The sequence below is a fragment of the Chroicocephalus ridibundus genome, chromosome Z (assembly GCF_963924245.1).
Source record: "Chroicocephalus ridibundus chromosome Z, bChrRid1.1, whole genome shotgun sequence".
In the NCBI taxonomy this organism is placed as follows: Eukaryota; Metazoa; Chordata; class Aves; order Charadriiformes; family Laridae; genus Chroicocephalus; species Chroicocephalus ridibundus.
In genome coordinates this window covers 74,872,973-74,893,635 of record NC_086316.1, presented here as the reverse complement: position 1 = coordinate 74,893,635, position 20,663 = coordinate 74,872,973, and the positions used below count along the sequence as shown (strand labels likewise).

Here is a 20,663-nt window from a genome sequence, read left to right as displayed (position 1 = left end):
TGTATCACATTTCTCTGTAACCCAGGTATAAATTAGAGATATCAGGGATTGTCAGAGTCTACAAAGTGCTTCCCAGCCCTGATTTTTTGTGTTTGTATTTTCATTCCAGTTCATAGATACAAGAGATCTTATATTGCCTGGGAAAACCTTACTCCTGATACCTCTCAAGAGATTGGAGATAATTTGTGTTCTTCCAAACTCTCCCATAGTGTTTGGTCATTTCAGGCTTTTCCAAGAAAGTTAACGTTTCTTGAGATCTCCACCCATTTTTGCTAAATTGTACCCCCTCTGGAGATCCCTCCCAAAAATAACAGCATGAGATACAGCTATTGTCTTTAGAACTGGAACTGTATTTTCAAATCCTGAACTAGACACAGCAACTGCTCTTGGCCTGTAACAAGCAATTACAGCAAAAATATTTGGCTTGTTTCTAGCTTCCTTTGGTAGGTGCCACAAAAAAACCCCCCAACATATTCATATTCCTCATATTCCTGCTGGCTCATGTCCCCACGAGCTCTATGGGCAGTCCCTGTTGAAACTCAGGGATTTTAGGCATGGGATTTGGCTTAGTTCGACGACGTATTTGGGAACACATTGACCCACAGCAAGTAACTTCATCATGTCAGCATCCTAATTTTTTGGCAAAATAAACACACAAACAAATAATAAAAAAAAAAAACAACAAACCAACCCACAAGCTACAGTCCACTAGTTCACTTTTCTGAAAAATCTTCCATCTAGCTGATTTTACCTCCTGGCCTTAGACTTGCCAGGTTGTTAAATTGACACAGAGTACTACATTTCACTTAACAATGTCATCAGCAACTGGAAAAAGTCATTGGTATTGTTTACTTGTATTTTTCCTATTCTGTTTGTTTTATATATGAAGTTACAGAACTGTCACCATGTGGCACGTGCCTAAACCAAGTACCCATGCGACCGCATTACTCTAAAATTATCTTCCAGTACCCCTGAGCCCTCCTTGCGGTTAGTCACCGACTCGTGTGGTGGCTATTTCTAAAGAGCTGTTTGTGACCATATCTAGCATCAAATGTGCCAGTAACCCTCAAATACTTGGCAAGCTTGGGCTTCTTTTCTGTTAAGCGATCAGAACGCCTTTGGAGATGGTCTGCCGCTGTGACTCACAATTGAGCTGTCCTTCATTCATGTCCCAAGGACTTAAAAAATAATAAAAAGGGCAGAATCTGCCCCCAAACCTCTGGTATTTGTGGTAATGACCCCTAAATACAGAAGGTCAGGAGAAAACTGCTCTAAATGTTGGGTTGGAAGTTAAGCGGATGGCTGGGACGTGCTTGCCTTGACTTCACCCTGTAAATCCTCATTCCATAGTAAGATCATAGTCACGGTAAAAATCATCTACTTTGAGCAATTTCTGCAGGCAGCAAGAAAGTAGAGCCATAGCCTCTCTCTTTCTGGCCACTGAGTCATTTCAAGCTTGCTGCAAATTATTTTTTCAAAGACACTTCTGTTCTTCTTGGCTGAGAAATACACGGAGAAGTTCCACGAAGCAGAGAGCTCATTCTAATAATGCTAATTATCCTGTTTCGGATCCCTGTTTACAGTAGTATAGAAAGGATGTATTTTGTCTTCACGTGCCCTTAAGCAAACCCGGGGTCTGACCTTGCAGCCTCTGGAACAGAGTCACGTCTGTTGGGGAGATAATATCGCTCATGTCGCTCCTGTATCAGCTTTCTGCTGGCATCGTTTCAGTTCTTATAAGCAACAATCTCCCTTGTCTCAGCCCCCAGCTCATTTGAAGCTTTTACTGGTGCAACTGCTGCTTTCTCAGTTATTCCAACTTTAAGGGTCACTGGAGAGTCAACCTCCAGGTCAAGTCTTTGCTCTGTTACTATTCGGTAACGAGCATCTGTGAAAGTCACCTACACGAGACAACCCACCTCTTCACTCTCCTAAGGAAAGAAAACAACACCACAATATCCCAACCCATGTACCAGCAGCCTCTGGATTGGATTTGAGCGAGCAGCACGCACACAAGAAGTTCTCTTTTTACACATGTCTCGAGACATCTAACCCCCAAACTGCCACTTGGAACAACTTCATAAAGAGCAAAAGTTCTCTTCTTTGAACAACACCATGGGCTATTCCCCGAAACTGTACCCCTGGTGTTACTCTATGATTGATGCCCAGATCTGTGGATCAGATACTGAGAAAAGCATACTCAAACATTTTCTCTCCATCCTCAAAAACGACTACAATGAAATACTGTTAACTAATTAAAAATCTAATTTTTCAAGAATTCACACACATTCATGACATTAAGGCTCTAACTCCATTTCAGCTTTTAAATCACGCTGTACGAAAGACTTACCATGATTTAGGTCCATGAAAGAGACTCTGACATTTAAAAAACCCCATATTATCCCGCTAGGATTCAGAAGGAAAAGTCAACATCCAGGGCTAGACAAAGCATGCTCTGCGCTAAGCATGTACTAGTAAGCTCCTCGGGAAGACCTTCAATTTAAACACCATTCTGTTTTATAGAAAATATTTTCTATATTTCCTCATTTTGTTTATTTCCAGGGATATTTTTTCCATGTTAACAATGACAAGGGAGACGCTCATAAAGAGACAGCACCATCACAGGATGTTGAGCACAGCTATGGAAGTCATTCAGACAAGAGATAAGATTTCCCACATTCACCACTTTCAATAACAAAGCTAAAAGCCCAGGCAAAATACTGGAGAGGAAGGAGCACCCAATTCTAAGGCACAAGCCCATGATTTGTGAGACTGAGGATTTCCAGCCTGCAGAATTCAGCGGTAAAACCACGGGCACGAGTATAAGTGTGAGGGGTAGAGCTTGTGTCCCTAACAGCCCACTTGTGCTGACCCCAAACACCTCCAGGCTGATGTAAGCATGACCACAGCCTGGGGGCTGCTGGTTTATTCGATGTGAGGGAGCTGGGAATACACTGTCGCAGTTTAGCCAACTTGACAGTTGGTTAGATCATAGAATCATAGAATGGTTTAGGTTGGAAGGGACCTTAAAGATCATCTAGTTCCAACCCCCCTGCCATGGGCAGGGACACCTCCCACCAGACCAGGTTGCTCAAAGCCCCATCCAGCCTGGCCTTGAACACCTCCAGGGATGGGGCATCCACAGCTTCCCTGGGCAACCTGTTCCAGTGCCTCACCACCCTCACAGTAAAGAATTTCTTCCCGATATCTAATCCAAATCTACCCTCTTTCAGTTTAAAACCATTACCCCTTGTCCTATCATTACACTCCCTGATATAGAGTCCCTCCCCATCTCTCCTGTAGACCCCCTTTAGGTACTGGAAGGGGCTATAAGGTCTCCTCGGAGCCTTCTCTTCTCCAGGCTGAACAACCCCAACTCTCTCAGCCTGTCCTCATAGCAGAGGTGCTCCAGCCCCCTGATCATCTTGCTGGCCCTCCACTGGACCCGTTTCAACAGGTCCATGTCCTTCTTGTGCTGAGGGCTCCAGAGCTGGACACAGCACTGCAGGTGGGGTCTCACCAGAGTGGAGTAGGGGGGCAGAATCACCTCCCTCGACCTGCTGACCATACTTCTTTTGATGGAGCCCAGGATGCAGTTGGCTTTCTGGGATGCAAGCGCGCATTGCCAGCTCATGTTGAGATTCTTGTCCACCAGCACCCCCAAGTCCTTCTCCTCGGGGGTGCTCTAGATGACATACATAAGGAAGAAAATGACTGCACACAGTTTTGCAAGCTATTGAAAGCATCTGGGCTATGCAGTAGAAGACAAGTCTCCAAGTTAGGTGCTTGAGTATAGATGCCTGCAAGGGTCCCATCACCATGTCCAGACTTCCCAGTGCAAACCATTTCCAAATTTAGAAGCTCTATTTCCACTTCAATACGGACTACATCTAAAAAGACCAATGTCTTAAAGCTTGGTACTCATCATCACTCAAATAGCTATGTAACTTTTAAACTAGGACTGGCTTGCACCTTTCCAAAAGGGATGTTGCTTCATTCCACCTCTAAACGATCACACGGGCTGTCCCTGTTTCTGAAAGCCTTGTCCCAGGTGTGACTCCTCCTTGCAAGTTAACATCCAGAATTGCAGAGGCTCTTCCAGCTGAGGTCTCGCCAAGGGTTTGCACAGTAGTATTAAAATTTTCTCACCACTACTGAAATTGCTTCGCTGCATACACTGTGGCACCACACTTGCCTTTCTCATTTCAAATTCCTCTTTCTACCGTAACCAGACCTTCCTCCTGTGCCTTGGCCAGCTGATGAGCTTCTCACTTCCAGCATCATCTCCTGATAGAGACAACTGCCTCAATACTCCCACTGGGCCAGAGAAATTTATTTTACCTACAATGAGCTGCCTCTTTAAATGATACATGGAACAGCAAAGGGTTTAGGTAATCCCTGCTGGGGATCAACTCCTGCCAAGTTTTGACCACTATTTATTTTCTCTCATTCCCAAAGATCTAAGTACCAGAGGCGATGATCCACCAAGCAAGAGTGTTAGAAAAGCACAAACATTCCGTTGATTGCATATATTCCTCTAGGAAAACACTGGAGAAAGCCTGACCGGAGTGACATCTCTAAACAGACACAAAACGCACAGTTTTTTCCTCCAAGATGCATGGCCCTTGGCTCTTCTCAGCCGACTGAACAAGGGGCATTTCAGAGCACCCCCTCACGGTTCTGGATGCCCCGGGGGAAACCATGCCTCGGTTTCTCTCTGAATTCAAACAAGAAGCTCAGAGTTTTCAAAGACATTGTCTTTCCCTTATTTATTCAAAGTTAACAGGCTTTTTCCTCTTCACCACCGTGGCAGATTGTGGGCTTCAGGGGTGCTCATCCTGCATCTCTGCACTTCCGACTCCACACGCCCCAGAGTGAAAATGATCCAGGATTAATTCTCTGTTCAAAGTCTGTGCAGCTTTATGTTTGTGATCAGGTCCATGTCTTTAACTTCCTCTCAGACTCACCCCGCGGTACCATGAGGTATGAGGACAGTGTCACTCTGCCGTGCCCTGGTGCTGGCGGGGGCTTCTCCCTTCTGGGCACATCCAATTCCTGTTTTGGCAGACTTACACATTCTCTACAGACTCCTGATAAGGCTGAAGTGTTTTCCACCTCTCTGCCTACTTGCAGCACCTTTTAACAAAGTTAAAATATTTGCAAGCAAGTAAAGAAGAAAACTTTGAGTCAGCTATCGAAGTTTGCTGCCTGAGGTAAAGTCACACATGAGTTAAAGTCACACACCTAGGAAGGAAAAAATGCAGCCCTGTAATCAAAACCACAGCTGAGACTCTTGGATAATTAACAAGGGAAAAGAGAGGGTATGTTCTGCCTTGGCATTTGGAAGCAGCACACATAACCCTAAAATTAAGCATCTTTTCTGCTCTTCGCAGTTCAGGGATGTTGATAAACGCAGGAGAATTCAGACAAGACCTGGGAGAGTGATCTAAGGGTGAGGGACTACAGAGAATCGTCCCAGTGAGCTTGTCAAAGATACTGAACACAGACTTGATCATATTCTAATATGAGATTTGTAATCTGGGTTAGTTGTTGTTTTGTTTTTTTTTTTTTTTTTTCATGTCAGTAAATTACAAAGTGCTACCACATAAAGAAATCAACTGGTCCTTACTAATCTTTTATTCCATATGCCCTCTACTTGAGAGCAGGTCCTCAGACGATACGTAGGCACCTGACTCCTACCAAAATCAATGGAATCAAGCATTCAAATGGTTTGACGATCCGCCCCTCGGGGCATCACAGGTCTGAGAATAAACTTATGCTGATCTTGACAAGACAGGGTTATAAATGCAAAGGCCTACTTATCTAGTGAAGATACACCAGTCTACTGAAGATTTCCAACTTTTTTAAAAATTGTTTAAAACTGCACATCTTTTATTTATTTATTTACAAGCGGCCCAGAACTGCTGACTATCCAAAGAAATCGTGGAAAAAAACAAGCTGGGGTTTGTTGGTTGTTTGGGATTTTGGTTTTGTTTTGTTTTATTAATCCTGTACTACCCACAGTCAAAAAAATAACTTCAAAAATCTATGGTGAGGCAGAAAAGTGCTAAAAAAACAGAATTGCTCGTATGCAACAACTGCTGAGTTAGATGATTCCTTGAAAAATACAACCAAATTACTTCATCCTGGAGGGAACTGGGAGACATTTCACAAAAGCTAAATTCCAGGGCCTCATGTCATTTCCGCCATCACTTGAAGCAGCATAAATCGAGACAACCTCGATCAAAGCCAATGGAGCTACATCCAATTTGCACTGGTGCTGCAGAACAGGTTTTAACTCTAGCTAACTTTTTTGTTCACAGGCGCTAGAAAACAAACACGAGGTGTTCTTGCTGTCTTGGACGAGACAGTAATTTATGTAGCATATTTATGTGTATATGCTGTCATATCTCAACCTGAATTTCTTCCAAGAGGATTCATGCTCTGCCATTACAGACAGCTAAGACATTGCCAGAACCATCCTAACTTCAACAGTTGAGATGCTAAGTTTATAAATAATTCCCTTTTGTTATGATTTTCAGCTACATGCTGTGAAAGGAAAAATGAAGGGCTCTATGGCTAAGCCTCCATCTAAACATTGACTTTACGAAGGGAATGACTTACCGTCCAACTGTAGCCTATGAACTACCTCGGAGCATTTAACAGAAAAGTACATTGTGGAAAATTTATTTTTTAAGAAGGAAATTAAAAAAAAAAAAAAAAGATTTCATAAGAGAAGTAATAAAGGCTTACTATAAACGATGCAAACAAAAATCAGTAGGTGTCTGTGCCTCTCAAAGTCTTTTAAAGACAGTGCATTTAGTCTGAGTAAAGCAGGCAAATAAGCTGTTATTTTTACAGCTGCTACCAAATAAAAAAGAAGTCTTGCATTTACTTGTAAAACTCATGCTTCAGTAAGGAGAGGTGCCAAAAAAAAATTATTCTCTCCAAGAGACTAACAGTTACACTTCATAAAGATATCACGAAAAGTTTCAGGGAGCCTTCCGAATGGGGAATGTCTTCCTGCTATGAGGTAAAAGATGGAAAAGTATCATCAAAGACAAACAACTACATTTTGTCTCCAGTAACAAGGAAAAACTCAAAATTATTTAAAATCTGCAGCTTAGCCATTTTTAAAATTAAAACTATTTCTAACAGAAGCTAGCGTCTGCTTCTGCATTTATCGAGAACCTGCTCCTTCCTTGAACCTTCCTCAAAACCAGACTTTTTTCATGCTATATAAATGGGCTTTGGAACTAGAGTTTTCCTACAAAAGAAAAAAAAAAAGGAGTAAAGTAGCTTTTCACTAGGTTATTGATATGCGGCTGCAGAACACCCATTTGACAGTTGACTTCCAGACCCAAATTTTGGAAGCCTCTGCTTCGCTCTGCCATTATCACCGGGCAGCTTGGGATGATGGAAGGATTCACGGTTCAGGTCTTCCCCACAGCAGCCCCATTTAGTTAATAAGGCAACTCCGGGATGGAAGGACCACTTCCGAAACTCGTGTTCTCAAGCATTTCCCATAAATACCAATTAAATGCCTCCGGAGCAAGACACGACAACGACTTTTCCAATCCTTTGATGCTGCTTTGCAGCTTTTTTCCACCTGCATCCCATTGTAGCAGGCAGGATATTGAATATTTTGAAACAGTTAATCTTCTTGCAACTGAGACTGCATTTCAGTAATAAACAACTTGCTGTAATTTTTCATCCTCTGGGTGATTATATTTCCAAGAAGCACAGTCAAGATGGCATTTAATAAAAGGATTGCTATATTTGTTTGGTTCTTTCTCCCAAAAAAGAAGCCCTACAGAGCAAAGCACCAAACTGGACAATAAGGAATACAGCCAGGGTCTTCAGTCCTAAGATACAATTAAGAGAAATCTGAACACAGAAAGTTTCCTCTCTATTTCCATCCCGAAGATATATTTGTTCCTGCATTAAATCTTTGTCAAGTCCTTAAGGAAAATTTCTTGGAACAATTTTCTTTTCATTGGAACAACTTATAACTGTAATGGCCGTAAGGTCAATGAAAACGTTTGAAGTCTCTTTTTCCTGGTACTTAAAAATATCCAGCAGTCCATATTGCAAACTGTGGATGTGTAAATAAATATATGTGTACATGTTAGCCGTTCTTGCTCCCGACTACTTGGTTTCTGCTGCTCTTTTCACTTCGCCATAGCTATTTTCACTGGAGATGTTCCAGTGATGTACCATTAGCTTACTCCCACTGTGGAAATACTCTGGATATTTTTGCAACATAAGAAAACATCACAAAAATCTAATTTATCTCTCAGTGGATATGAAAAAATATACTTAAAAAAAGGGAGCATATTTTCTTCTTATCTCAAACAGTAGCATTTTGTTGAACTGGAATGACAGCAAATCACCATAAGTAAACAAAGTCCAGCAAGTTATTTGAAGATTCGATTTACAGCGACCTTCTCTGCCATAACAGGAACACTACATCTTCAACGTAAGCTATCAAGTTCTTTTTTCTGTGAGGCATAAATTAGGCTTTTCCCTCCATTTTATGGCTGAAGAAGTAACTAATACTGACATCCTGCAGTAAACCTTAATGGGTAACTGAAGGCAGAATTTGGCATGATACGGCTCCTTGAGGAGCACAGAAATTTAGCCCAGGATCTAGAACTACAAGTCAACTCCTGGCAAGTCCACCCTAAGGTTAAAGAACATTCCTCCCCCAGCATCGCTGTGCACCCGCTGATGTAAATCTGGAGAAGCACCGCCAAGGACCCTTCCAGGCATGCTCAATAAAACTGCAGCTCAAGTATGGGTCAGCATGAGGACAAAAAACAGCGCAAACAAGACTCTGGCCAATAAACTCAGCTTGGAAAGTCAAGCAGGGACCTCACTTCGTTGGTAACATGCATTCAGTCTGCTTTAAGAACTTTTTGCATTCTTTTTTTCATGGAACGCTAAGAAGAATTATGAAGAATTCCCAAACTGACGCCCTCTGGTATAGGTCCAGGGAAGTCAGCAGAGCTATAGAAATGCAACGCTCTGCAAATCTTTTCATACAACATCTTCAGTGCCCACGTAGGGGACCAAAAGAGCCATCCTTTAACACAGGTGAGCTTCTAAGAGCAATTAAGAAAGGACGAGTCCTGCAAACACATTCCTGTATAGTAATTAGTCTTCTTGAACCACACAGAGAAATTTCTGCAGGAAAAGGACGTAATTTAAGATCAGATACAAGGATAAGGTTTGAATGCACTCTGAATCTACTTCAAACCCAGAGGAGATGCCAGGACCACAGGTCTGTCTTTATAAAAACTTCTGTGGGTAAAGGTCTTCACTGAGGTCATATTAAAAGGAAATTTTTATTTCTCTTTAAGAAGTTTTAAAACTAAGAGGAGATAGGACATGTTAACTTGGCCTAAAAGAGAACTCTTTCCCTTTCTCCCTCTTGACTGTGTACAGAGAGAGCACATGGAGCCTGGACTCCTAAAGCAGACTCTTCACAGAAGGGTCTGAAAACTGGGAAGTGTCAGGTAGTCCCCTCTTTCCCTTCCTTATCCATAATTGACTGTTTTTTATCTGGAAGAAAGAAATGTGGAGAACTGGAGGGTGAGAGTGTGCAGGGAAACACTCTCAGAAGTAAAGTTTTTAGTATCTTCTGTTTTGCTGTGAGACAAGCTAGAAGGCAAGCAGGACAAGGCAGAATAAAAATGTATCCCACTTTCTCCATTTTTAATAACATTCCATTTTGTGTTTCTTCATTTTAAAATCAGAAAAGCTCGAAATGAGAATTTTTCCATGAAAATTAAAAAAAAAAAAAATATAAAGGAATGACCCGTTTGCTATAGGCTCCTCATCTCTCAGTTTTGGAATTTAAAGTGGTGTCACCAGCTGCTCTCTGTACATGCATTTGTAGCCTCCAGGGAGCAGGAAGTCCAGTGGAGCAGACATACACATCCTTCAGGAAAAACAAAACAACCCAAAACAATCTAATGAGCTTTTTAAATTCACATATACATCAAAACAACCTTTCTACATCTGCCTAAGCAAATATACTATTTTCCATATAAGCAGCATATTATGTAATATATCAAGAAGCCAACATCTGAGGCACCACAAGAGTCAGAGTCTGAGGCAACGCTTGCCCATAGGCTGTCTGGGCCATGGTGCAGACCAACAGCCCAACCACGGTTGGGTTCATCATGCTAGTGGTTTCCAAGCAGCGGGCAGAGATCAGCCCAGACCACCAACATGCCCGTCTGCCACTGCTCCTTGCAGCCTTGGGAAGCTGCCATTAGAGGCACATATCCCCAGGCGGATCAAGCATTTACCAAACAGTAGCTCTAGTGACCCCTGGTCCCTCAAGTCTCTCTTTCACTCTCTGCTTCTCAACCACTAAGATCTACCAAAGACCCTCAACCCCATTTTCACCCATTTTCTTCTCTTCCCACAGATGCTATTATAAAGATTAAAATAATTTTCCCTTTGGCTATTTTTGTTTGAATTATAACTCATTTCAATTCTCAAAGGCAATAATCTCTAAACTAAGGGGTTTTGTCAGAATTCCAGAGAGCAATGTTTAGGAAATGACACCGCTTTTTTTGGTGCAGCTATGATAATAAACTCCATAATGAAAATTGAGTATGATAATAACGTCTTGTTGAATAGGCAAGATGTCAGATTTACAACATATATTAAATGTGTTGAATGTGATCACAGAGATATTAACATTCCACTGAGACATCAGAGCTCTAAGCAGGAAGTTATTTACAATGAAGTAACACAGCCAATAAAGCTATTTGCTCTCTCTTATAAAAATAATTGTGAGCATAGTTTTTTTGGTGTGTTTTCACAATTTTCTAAATTGTCAGCATTTACCCATTACTCGTAAAATATTACAATCCTGCTTCGTGTATTTCTTCATCCATTTAGCAGACTGTACCATCTAACTTCTTGGACTTGCGCGTCTTGTTATGGAGAATTAGGTGGTCAACCTTCCCCCTTGAGGGAGGGTAATGAGACTATGAAGCCAACATGAACACTGCTGTTTTACATCAGAAGGTATGCACCATTACTTTCTCCATAGAAAGGCTATTGTTTGTCATACACTTGCTAGCCCAGATGAATATTGTCCTATATTTCTCCAAGCTCACTCTCTCTAGCGTAACTTGCCTTTGACTTATAATAAGCCTATTCATTCTCCAAGAACAATCCATTTAAAAACTCAGATTGTAGCTTTGATTTTGCCTCTCTTCACTGTTTTAAACATCATGTATGCACCACTTTAGCTTCCAGCCCATTTGAAGAGGAAGGAGAAAAATTGTTTGATGCACATTTACTACTAAATGGCTGCTAATATTAATACAGTGAATAGAATCACTGTGTAAATACACCTTATTTGAATCCCAGCACAGATCATCAATTAAAATGGATGTGGTTGGAACTTAAGTTTAACAAAAAACCCAGAGGTACGTGTTTTTTAATAGCTGGAGGTACACTAAATGCTTTATGGTCTCGTACTTCATTTTTTGAACCAGGATCAACAATTAAATCAACACAACATGATGGAAAACGCTCTTTAAGCGAGAAGGATTTTCCAAACACAACTAAGCTCTGAGATTACTGTCTGCAACTGAAATTGTTTTTTTCTTCAACTGTTAAACAGAGCTACCCTCAAGGAGATGCAAACAAATTGCTTTTTTTTCCTAAGCCAAGAAGAACTGAAGTCAGCACTGTATGGATTCTGCTCTCCATTGTTTCTGCTTACAATTGGAACAACACAGAAGAAACGGCCAAGTAGAGCAGTAGAGTGACATTCGCTACTGTTAGTTTACAGAAGAAGCCACCACTAGTTTGAAAACTGAAACCCAGCAAACAGAAAATGGACAACAGAGGGAAAAAAATTCTGGGCAGAATTAGGGGAAAGTCTGGGGTTTTTTTAGCTGTAAATCAAAGTCAGTTCTGCTTACGTGAATGGTAGGCACAAGTCTCAGCCTCTTAGTAAGCAGGAATTTTAAAGAGAGGAACCCTGGAGTGACCCACATGGGTCTGCAGGAGACATAAGCAACACAAGCCAGGGTCTCCAGAGCAGAGCTTCTCCCTGTCACTGATGTAGAACAAAGCAAACCCTCTGCCATCCCCAACAGCTCCAGCTGAAGTGACACTGATACTGAACACTCAGCAATGACTCACACATTGAGAGAAAAGTCATCTCAGGACTCAGGGCACTGCAGTGGAGACAAAACCAAAAGATTAAACTCAGGGCTGTGAGAATTCAGCACAATCTCAGTGAAAGCCAAAATCACACATGCCCCAAATGACCAGTACGGCACAAGAGCAAGTGCAGCCTGAAATGTGGTATGTTCCTCTGCACATCTGTAAATCAGCGGCCGGGGCCACACCAGGTATCTCGCACAAACCTGCCTTGTGTGACCTTGTTGCCCACACACAGTAAGCGCTCTCCCAAACACACAATGACAGAAAAACAGGCAAGTGCAGCAGAAGTCTCAGAAAACCTGTCACCCAGATGCTCTTCCTACTGGGCAATGGCTTTCACAGCAGAATATGGGCAATCCCGTCTTACCTGGGATATCTAGCCAGCCTGATCTATTTTTCCAAGTGTAGTTTAAATATTTCATGTTCAGCTGCTTCCCAATAATTCTGTGACGTGACAATGAGTGAAGGCAATCTGAACTGCGCAAAGACTGAAAGGGCACTTTAAATATCTGCCTGTGAGGTGTTTCTCCTGCCCCCAAATGGACCTGCACTTTACAGAGGGGGAAAGAGATTGTCCAAACTGAGTAAGAAAAGAAGGGGAGAGGCTGTCAAGGGAAGATGCATCCACTTCTGCAGCTTAGCTCCAAGTCTAGTTGGGAGAACAGACATCTTCCACAGGGTGCATGCATGTGTGTTTTTGTTTGTAACCTGACCTCAGCGAGCATATACAATACTTAGGATGATTACAAAAGTCATATTCCCTGTGGTGGCCTATTTTTATTACATATTTTGTATAAGCCACGGGAGGCCCTGGGGCTACTATTTTGTTTGTCTGGAGTCTCTGAGCTAGACAACATGCCCAGGAAAGTCAGTTCATATTTAACCCTATATTCTGTAGATGAAAACCATAATGCAATGCACCTGGATTTCATTATCGATCAAACCACCAAGGAGGGCACTTATCATAAAGCTCTTGACTTGCCAGTTTTAAAATTCTTCAAGGTGCTTTGATGTCAACATCAAAAACTTCTAGACTATGCAAACAACCATTATGCCAGACCTTTAATTGTAGCACATCCTACCTCAGTGCACCACTCACAGTCATTATGCAATGTTCCGAAAGATCATTAATTATATTGGTTCATTTTGGAGTGAACTGGCTGTAGAAAGGAGACACTGCAGAGCAAACCCACAGCAGCACCGCGTTTTGCTGCAGGAGGCTGCTTTGCTCCAGCCAGTAGCGTCCACATCTGCTGAGATCTCAAGTGTCCCTAACCTCACCGAAACTCAGTAAAAATTAAGATCCTTAGCACCTGAGAGAGCGAAGTGGCCCAGAAAGTTATGGACACCCAAATGTGGTATGGAAACCTACAGACACATGTGTGGCGTTGGTGTTACTCTTCACTGGCAGATACTGACAATTTGTCTCAGTAACTGCGAGCAATCTGTTCCCTTGGCAATCACAGCAAATTAAATCGAATCAAACTAAGGACTGACTGCAATCAGAACCACGACACTTAGAAGTGCTACTTCCAAAGCAATAGTGAGAAAATATTCTAGGAAAGCTGGGTAAAATGTTTTAGCGTCGTTGTAGCATACGCTGTTTTGTAAGACAGTTGTGTACTGAAACAAAATTTTCTTTATTTGTCTGTACAGAAGTCTACCTGTGATGACAATTTCCAGGAAGAGTTTTTTAAAATGCATATATAAAATGAAACCAAAAACTTTTTCACTGGGGGAACACTTATGTTTGTTGCATCTCTTCATAAACACCATGCTAGTGAAGGAATTAGTAGAATTGGTACTCGTGAGACTCGGAGAGCAGCACTCCTTCCACGGATGTGCCACGTCACGGAGCTGCTGAACACATCGTTTTCACGATGATGGTTTGATATGGAGTTCAAAAGGCCCAGTACTACATGCATAGGCACAGCCTCCCTCATAGGACGAATAAATTAATAGGTTCTGACACTCCTCATTCTCAACCCAATCACCAAGTAGCTTTTCTGCGGCTTTTTTCAGTAGCGCCCACAGCCTATGTGTGCATGTTTCAGATGCTGATGCTACCCTGAGTGATGCACAGTTAGCAGCTTATGTCACTTCACCACTGAACTACGTGCAAAAGAAAAATTGTTAGCGTATGGAAATACAAAGAAAATCTTTTGGGAGATGCGTGATTACAACTGTTGTGTACGGTTAGCTTTCTAAAACCAAATCAAAATTCACAATCATATCCTCTCCTAAATTTCCAGCAAAGTTCCTCCATGGAGTGCATTTCCCTGCAAGATAACTGGAGATTAAGCAGTACTTTGCTCTAGTCAGGCAAATTTCTTGTTTTTTCTGTTATATCAATTGGGGATCTTTCGATTCCATTAAAACTGAAACGGTCAGCAAAACTTCAGAGAGGAAACACAACGGCAGCAGTAAAAAATGAAATCTCTAAAAAGAAAAGTCAGAAGATAAAATGGCAAAATGTCATCCTTGCTTACTCCAGCTGAAAGCTTCAAAATTGTATACAGCAATTTTTTTTTATTCCTGTTGGAAAGCTCTGCAACACGCTCGCTGAGTATCTGGGAACCAGGAATTGCATATGGTCCCCAAGGGCATATTAGTGAAAATGCTGCTCTTTGTGAAACAGCTACAATCCAACTCACTTGCAATTACTTTTATCTTTTAAGAATGTGCAAAATGATACAGTCTAAAAATAGTAGGCTCTACCAGCAATATCAGCATTCAGGAGAGTAAAAAGAAATGCTTTTTGAGGCATGCGATCTCTGGTTAGCATCAGAGTGAAGTAGGATGTTAAGTATACCCGCATTCTCTTCTGCAATACATTTGAATTGTCTTTTTGTTGTGAAGTGTAGAGCAATCTTTCACAGCAAAATTTAAAACCTGAAATGTAGGGAGGGCCTCTGTAAAGTACTTCTAGCTGCTAATTATCAGATGAAGAAGCTGACGACCTACATTGAATTGTGTTCACCCTACTTAAAAAACCTTTTGCTTGCGAAATACTACAAAAAAGTTAACTGAGTTAAGTTCTAAGCCAAGATTTAAGCCCCACAACATGGCGCTTATTTGCAGATATAACATGTAAAGATTTGCCTCATCTTTACAGAGATTTTACCATCACTAGCTAGGACTATTCTGCCAAGCACTCTTATTCTAAACCTCCTACTTTCTGCCGGCCCTGCAGCCTCCACAACTACACACACAGAGTTAGGGTATAATATGTTCCTTGACAAACTCGTACACTTAATTTTCAGCAAAATATGCAGGAAATAGAGAGTGGTCACCATGATGTCAGAGAAAGACGGACAAGTTCTCTCACCAGATCAATAGACTATTCGTTTAAAAAAATCAGTTTTGTCAACTAATTTAGTCAATTTTATTTGCAAGTTGGGAAGACTGATAGTTACAGCTGAATAGGAGAAAAAAACCCCTTTCCTTTGCCCATGAAGGGAATGGCTAAAGTGTTCTTGCAGGCTACGCAGATCCAGGTTAAAATTTTCATCTGCCTGATTCACGTGTGCTGGTTTCCTTAATTCATCCCTTAATTTTTATCAAAAAAATTTGAAAAGGAGCAGAACTATTTCTTTCAAGTCAATATACAACAATATTTAAGTATCTAGAAGACAAAGTGATTTGCAGAGTCAGGGGATACAAATATTCTCGTTTTCCCACCTGTTTCATGCTTGAACCTTCCTACAACTGGTGATAAGCAAACAGCTTCCCACTAGCAAATGTTTCTCTTCAGTCTGCATACTGTCTTGCTGAATCATTTTCACTACACTCTGAATTATGACTGATTATAATATTTATCTCTCCTAATATACAACAGTTAATTACGTGACCAAGTTTTGCTGTTTTTTGAAAAGGGAGCAACCCAATCAATGCGTTGTACCAGATTAGATGCTGAGCCTCCTGAACTTGGAAGGGACATAACCACTACCATCCCCTTACAGGAAAACAGCTACAGGACCAGGATTAAGCAAGGGGATGCCTATTCCAGACGCTGCTTTTCCTTCCGGACCACAGAAACAATGTACGGTAGCACTGTTTAAAATGAAAATGAATGACGCACTGCAACGAAAAGGGCTGTGGCTAAGATGTGCAAACTGGACTGTCACATCCAAGGGATAATGCGTGGAAGCACTGAAGAAAACTGCAGCAACATTCATGTAATTCAACATGCCAACAAATTGTTTAAAAGTCTATCCAAAAGTGAAACAGGTTAACATCACTCAAATAGCTGGAGCAGGCAGAAACACGTGACTGGGGCCTCATGTTCTCATGCTGCCCAAATTTCATCAAATTCGATGAATTTTGCATACGGCAGCAATTCAAAATCTTACTGGACTACCACATTATCACCAAATCTGCAGAATTTATTCTCTGTACCTACATGATGGGGCCATTACTTCCGGGTACCTTGTGCAGTTACATGCAAGAGTTTACACGAGATTTGCACTGAAAAGATATTGTACAAGCTCCCACTGCTTTTTGCATCTGTTCCTCTGTACTCTTATGAAAATAAATACAGAGAACATCTAAAAAAATACAAATCGAACGAAGCCAAGGGCCAGACTGCACACATTCAAAAAGGAAAAATACGTCTAATTATGTACAAGGTTGCTATGACCACAGGGAAAAATGCCAATATATTCTCAGTGCTTGGCCCCACTTTTGGCTTGGCCCTCCATTTGGCTCATCTTTATTCATGAGTAAATCTGGTCAAAAAAAATTTTTCAAGAAATATTTTTTTGTGATGAAAAGATGCTATTTTTATTGAAGGGCTCTGCAAACATGCTGATTTTCATGAAAAATTCCAGCAGGAGGAATAAAAGGATGAAATTGCTTTCAGTCAAGAATTTATGCTTTGGAAAACTGATTTTCCTCAGGAATTTTGACATCTGACTTCAAATTTATTTCTTTTTTTATTTAACTAATTGCACAGCATATCATTAGCAGTGGTGCACATTGCCTCATGCCTGACGTGTTATGACCTGAGATAAATTTTGTGTCAGTTTGTTTAATTTCTACATAAGAGGTACTTTGACCTAGAAAAGAAATTGTGTATGCTAATAATAAATAGCAGCTGACATTAACTATCCTTTTAAACTACATCTAACACTGTATATAAATTACTGTATTATTCATAACTATTGTCATTATGAAATACTGTGAAAAAAAACTGTCTAGGAAGATAAAAAAAATGAAATTTTGTAACAATAAATATTAGAAGACCAAAGTCAAGTTTCTCCGAAACCTGGAGTGAAAGCTCCCCTAAAGCCACTGCTGAGTTTCTGTCCATCTGAAGATTTTTAAATGTTCGCTGTCACTCTAGGTGTGAAAACTGAATCCTAAAGCACTTGGATGTCCTACGAAACAAAACCCACCTTGAGGCATCACAGGCTTAGTCAACGCTAGCAAGTTTCCTGTCGTCTCAAAATATTAATTAAACTTAAATTGAAACATGTTCTGATGAGGTCATTTCCGTGTGCCTGCTGGAAGCCCACCTTGCTAGCAGGAGCAATGGGGATGCTGCTCTTCCCCTAAGGTTCACCATGACGGGTGGGTGATGCTGCTGGTCCGTGTCAGAGCGTGGCACAGCTCCGAGGGGCAGGACCAGGGGCACACCGCAGCACAAGTGTGTCCTCTGCTGAGCCACACGCCTCCATTTCGGAGATGCTGCCCTGCTCTTGTGCATATGGACATCACGGAAGAGAGCTCGCAGGGTGGGGGATGGAGTCCTCCTCACCCAACCCTAAAGGCTAGACCTTGAAAACACATGATTACACGGAAATTGATTTTTTTTCTTTTTTAAAGCAAGGCAGCCCTAGCAGTCATAGATAATAGAAAAGGTTTGAAAACATGAACCCAAACAACCTAGAGTGCAATGCAGTGATTTGGAAATGCTCATTCACAGTCTGTGCTGGTTTGGGATGGTGAATACTGCTTGGGATTGTGCAGGGGGAGGGCTGTGGAGGGAGGGAGGGCTCGGCAGAACCAGAGCCCAAAGGTCAGAAGTACCTTAGCCAGGATCAAGAAAGTACAAGTGAGACTTGTCAGCAGGACAGAGTCCTGCTTTCTTTGCACAGTGGCCCACAGCAGCCGGTGGAGCCTGTGAAGCCCTCATCCACTTCACACCAAGCAGACCCACTTTGCTCACATGGATTTGGGAGTAATGAGCAGGACTGTCATGTGCACAGCTGCTTTATGCAGCTCCTACTCTGGGTTTTTCCTTCAGTAACACCCCCCAAGTCAGCACAACCTCGCTCACCCCAGTGCTCTGCTCCCAAAGCGGAGAAACGCTGAAGGTTCAACCATGTACTCTCCTTCCCTGCGAAACCCACACGCTGCCGCTCTCCAAAAGGTGCTGCGCACTGCTGTGTGATACAGAGCTGCCTATAAGCGGGGTCTGCCTCACCCTCACAGGGAGAGGAGAGAGAAGATAAGGGAAGGAGGGAAGGGTGGTCTCCACTCTTCGCAGCACCCTTCCCGTCAGCTGTAAGAATGCTAATGCTGCTGAGACCTGGGGAGCCGCGTGACACCTTCCCAGGTGGCTGTGGCTGCCGGAGGGCACAAACCAGCCCCGAGTGCATGAGTGAGGCACAACACTGCTGCACCGTGCGCCTGCAGCTCTCTGGTGTTTATGCCAAACAGAAAACACTCTAGGAAGAAATGGACACTCTCTGTAACGCTTTTTGCCAGTATGAATGTGCCTTATCTTATTTGAGTTATACATAGGTGGCTCCGTGCCACACGCAGGCATACACACACAAGCAGAGCACAGCTGCCTCCACAAAGTAGCCTCTCACAAGAAGCAGCTTTCACAGATGAAACATCTCATCTGTGGGGATGGGACTAATCAGTAAAGGGATACGTGTGAGCTCGTACTTTGCATATATTTCTCCAAAAGCACATCTATTGTCAACTGTTCTGGACATTTGTCATCATTAAAACAGCTTTAAAGTTCTTGTGAAAAGCAGATGATGTTTCTCAAATGCACAGCTGAAAATCGAAAACTCCAGGTTGGATTCATCTTACTTAACTTGAGAGGCCTCTGCTGAAGTCTCCCCCAGAGCTGGTTGCTGAAGAAGTTACTCATTCTAAGGGCATGATTCATCTACCTAAATGTAAACGTCTTTTGGGTGGCATGACTCCAGTTATCATCTCACTGATCATCCCGCAACTGAAGCAGCTATAGCTCCGATGCCCTCCTAGGCATCCTAAGTCAGAGGAAGCCTCTCGCACTGCATCAATGACCTGTGGACAGGATACGGCAACCAAAACCACACGCACCCTCTCCAGCGATGCCTTTGCAGCGGGGTTACTAAAACCTTTCGCGTGGGCAACAGCGGGACTTGCCACGGGAGATGCCGAACGGGAGAGGGACGTGACCGACTTATCCCGTTCCCGGGGGGCAGAAACGCCGGGGTGGGTTCGCGGGGAGCAGCGGGGAGGCAAAAGATGCCACAGCTGCTTGTCCCCGCGCCTGACACCAACACGCCTGTGTCCCCCGCTCTCCTCCCCCTCACCCCCCCGCCCAGCCGGGGCAGCGAGCCCCGAGCGCGTCCCCCGCCGCTCCGTGTCCACCCCCCACCGCGGCCGCGGCGCTCACCTGAAGCAGGTGGTGAGCTCGCCCGTGGGCTTCAGGCAGGGGTACCGAGTGGTGGCGATTTTGTTCTCGGAGCAAACCTCCCTGCAAGGCGGGGAGTGGGATTATTAACGGGGGTGGGGAAGAGAGAGAGAGAAAATAAAAGCGGGTAGTGGATGTGGGGCAGGGGGAGACGCAGAGGAAGAGGAGCACGGGGGTCCGCGGGCGGGGGGACGCTCACCTGTCGCCGTCCTGCGGCTCCTCCCGGTAGGTCCAGGCGTGCCCCAGCGCCAGCAGCAGCAGCAGGCGGAACGGGGCCAGGCTGCCGGACGGCCGCCCCATCGGGCCGCCTCTCCCCTGCGCTCCGCGCCGGCTCTGCCCGCCCCGGCCGGCGGCGGGGCTGCGCCGACCCGCCGCTCCTCCCGCCCCGGCGGAGGGGCCGCCCCCCGCCGCCGCCGCCGCCGCCGCCGCTGCCGCCAGATGTGCCCGCGGGGAGGGGCCCCCGCGCCCAGCCCAGATGTGCCGGCAGATGCGGCCCCCGCGGCGGGGCGGGGCGGGGCGAGGCGGGCCGGCGGGCAGATGTGGCGGGGTCGCGGCAGATGTGCGGCGGGGGTGAGGGGACAGCGGTGTACCCCTCCTGGTGCCCTCCCAGCCCCCCGCCGTGGCTGCACGGGACAGGTCCGGGGGTGCCCGCCCCAGGCTGAGCGGGAAGAAAGTGATGGAAAGGACCGAAGCCGCGGGGGTGACCGGCGGCTCTCGGTGCACCATCACTGATGCTTTCCAGATCCGGCTTTATCTTGTATCTCTTTCCCAAAGCAACAGGGCAGTTCAAAGCATCTCTGCTGCGACGGTTGTTTATCCTTGT

The 20,663-nt window shown here is 43.7% G+C and overlaps 1 protein-coding gene across 2 annotated transcripts in view; it reads right to left on the bottom strand.

The window, feature by feature from the left end:
• CCBE1 (collagen and calcium binding EGF domains 1) overlaps positions 1 to 20,254 on the bottom strand; it is a 104,990-nt gene extending 84,736 nt beyond the window's left edge. For both annotated transcript variants that reach the window (XM_063319859.1, XM_063319860.1), the window contains exons 1-2: positions 20,040 to 20,254; positions 19,823 to 19,903 (exon numbers count right to left, since the gene is read on the bottom strand). In XM_063319859.1, the coding sequence (XP_063175929.1) occupies positions 19,823 to 19,903; positions 20,040 to 20,140 (182 nt within the window). In that variant the 5' untranslated portion in view covers positions 20,141 to 20,254. The remainder of the gene's footprint in view (positions 1 to 19,822; positions 19,904 to 20,039) is intronic.
• Positions 20,255 to 20,663: the final 409 nt, after the last annotated feature.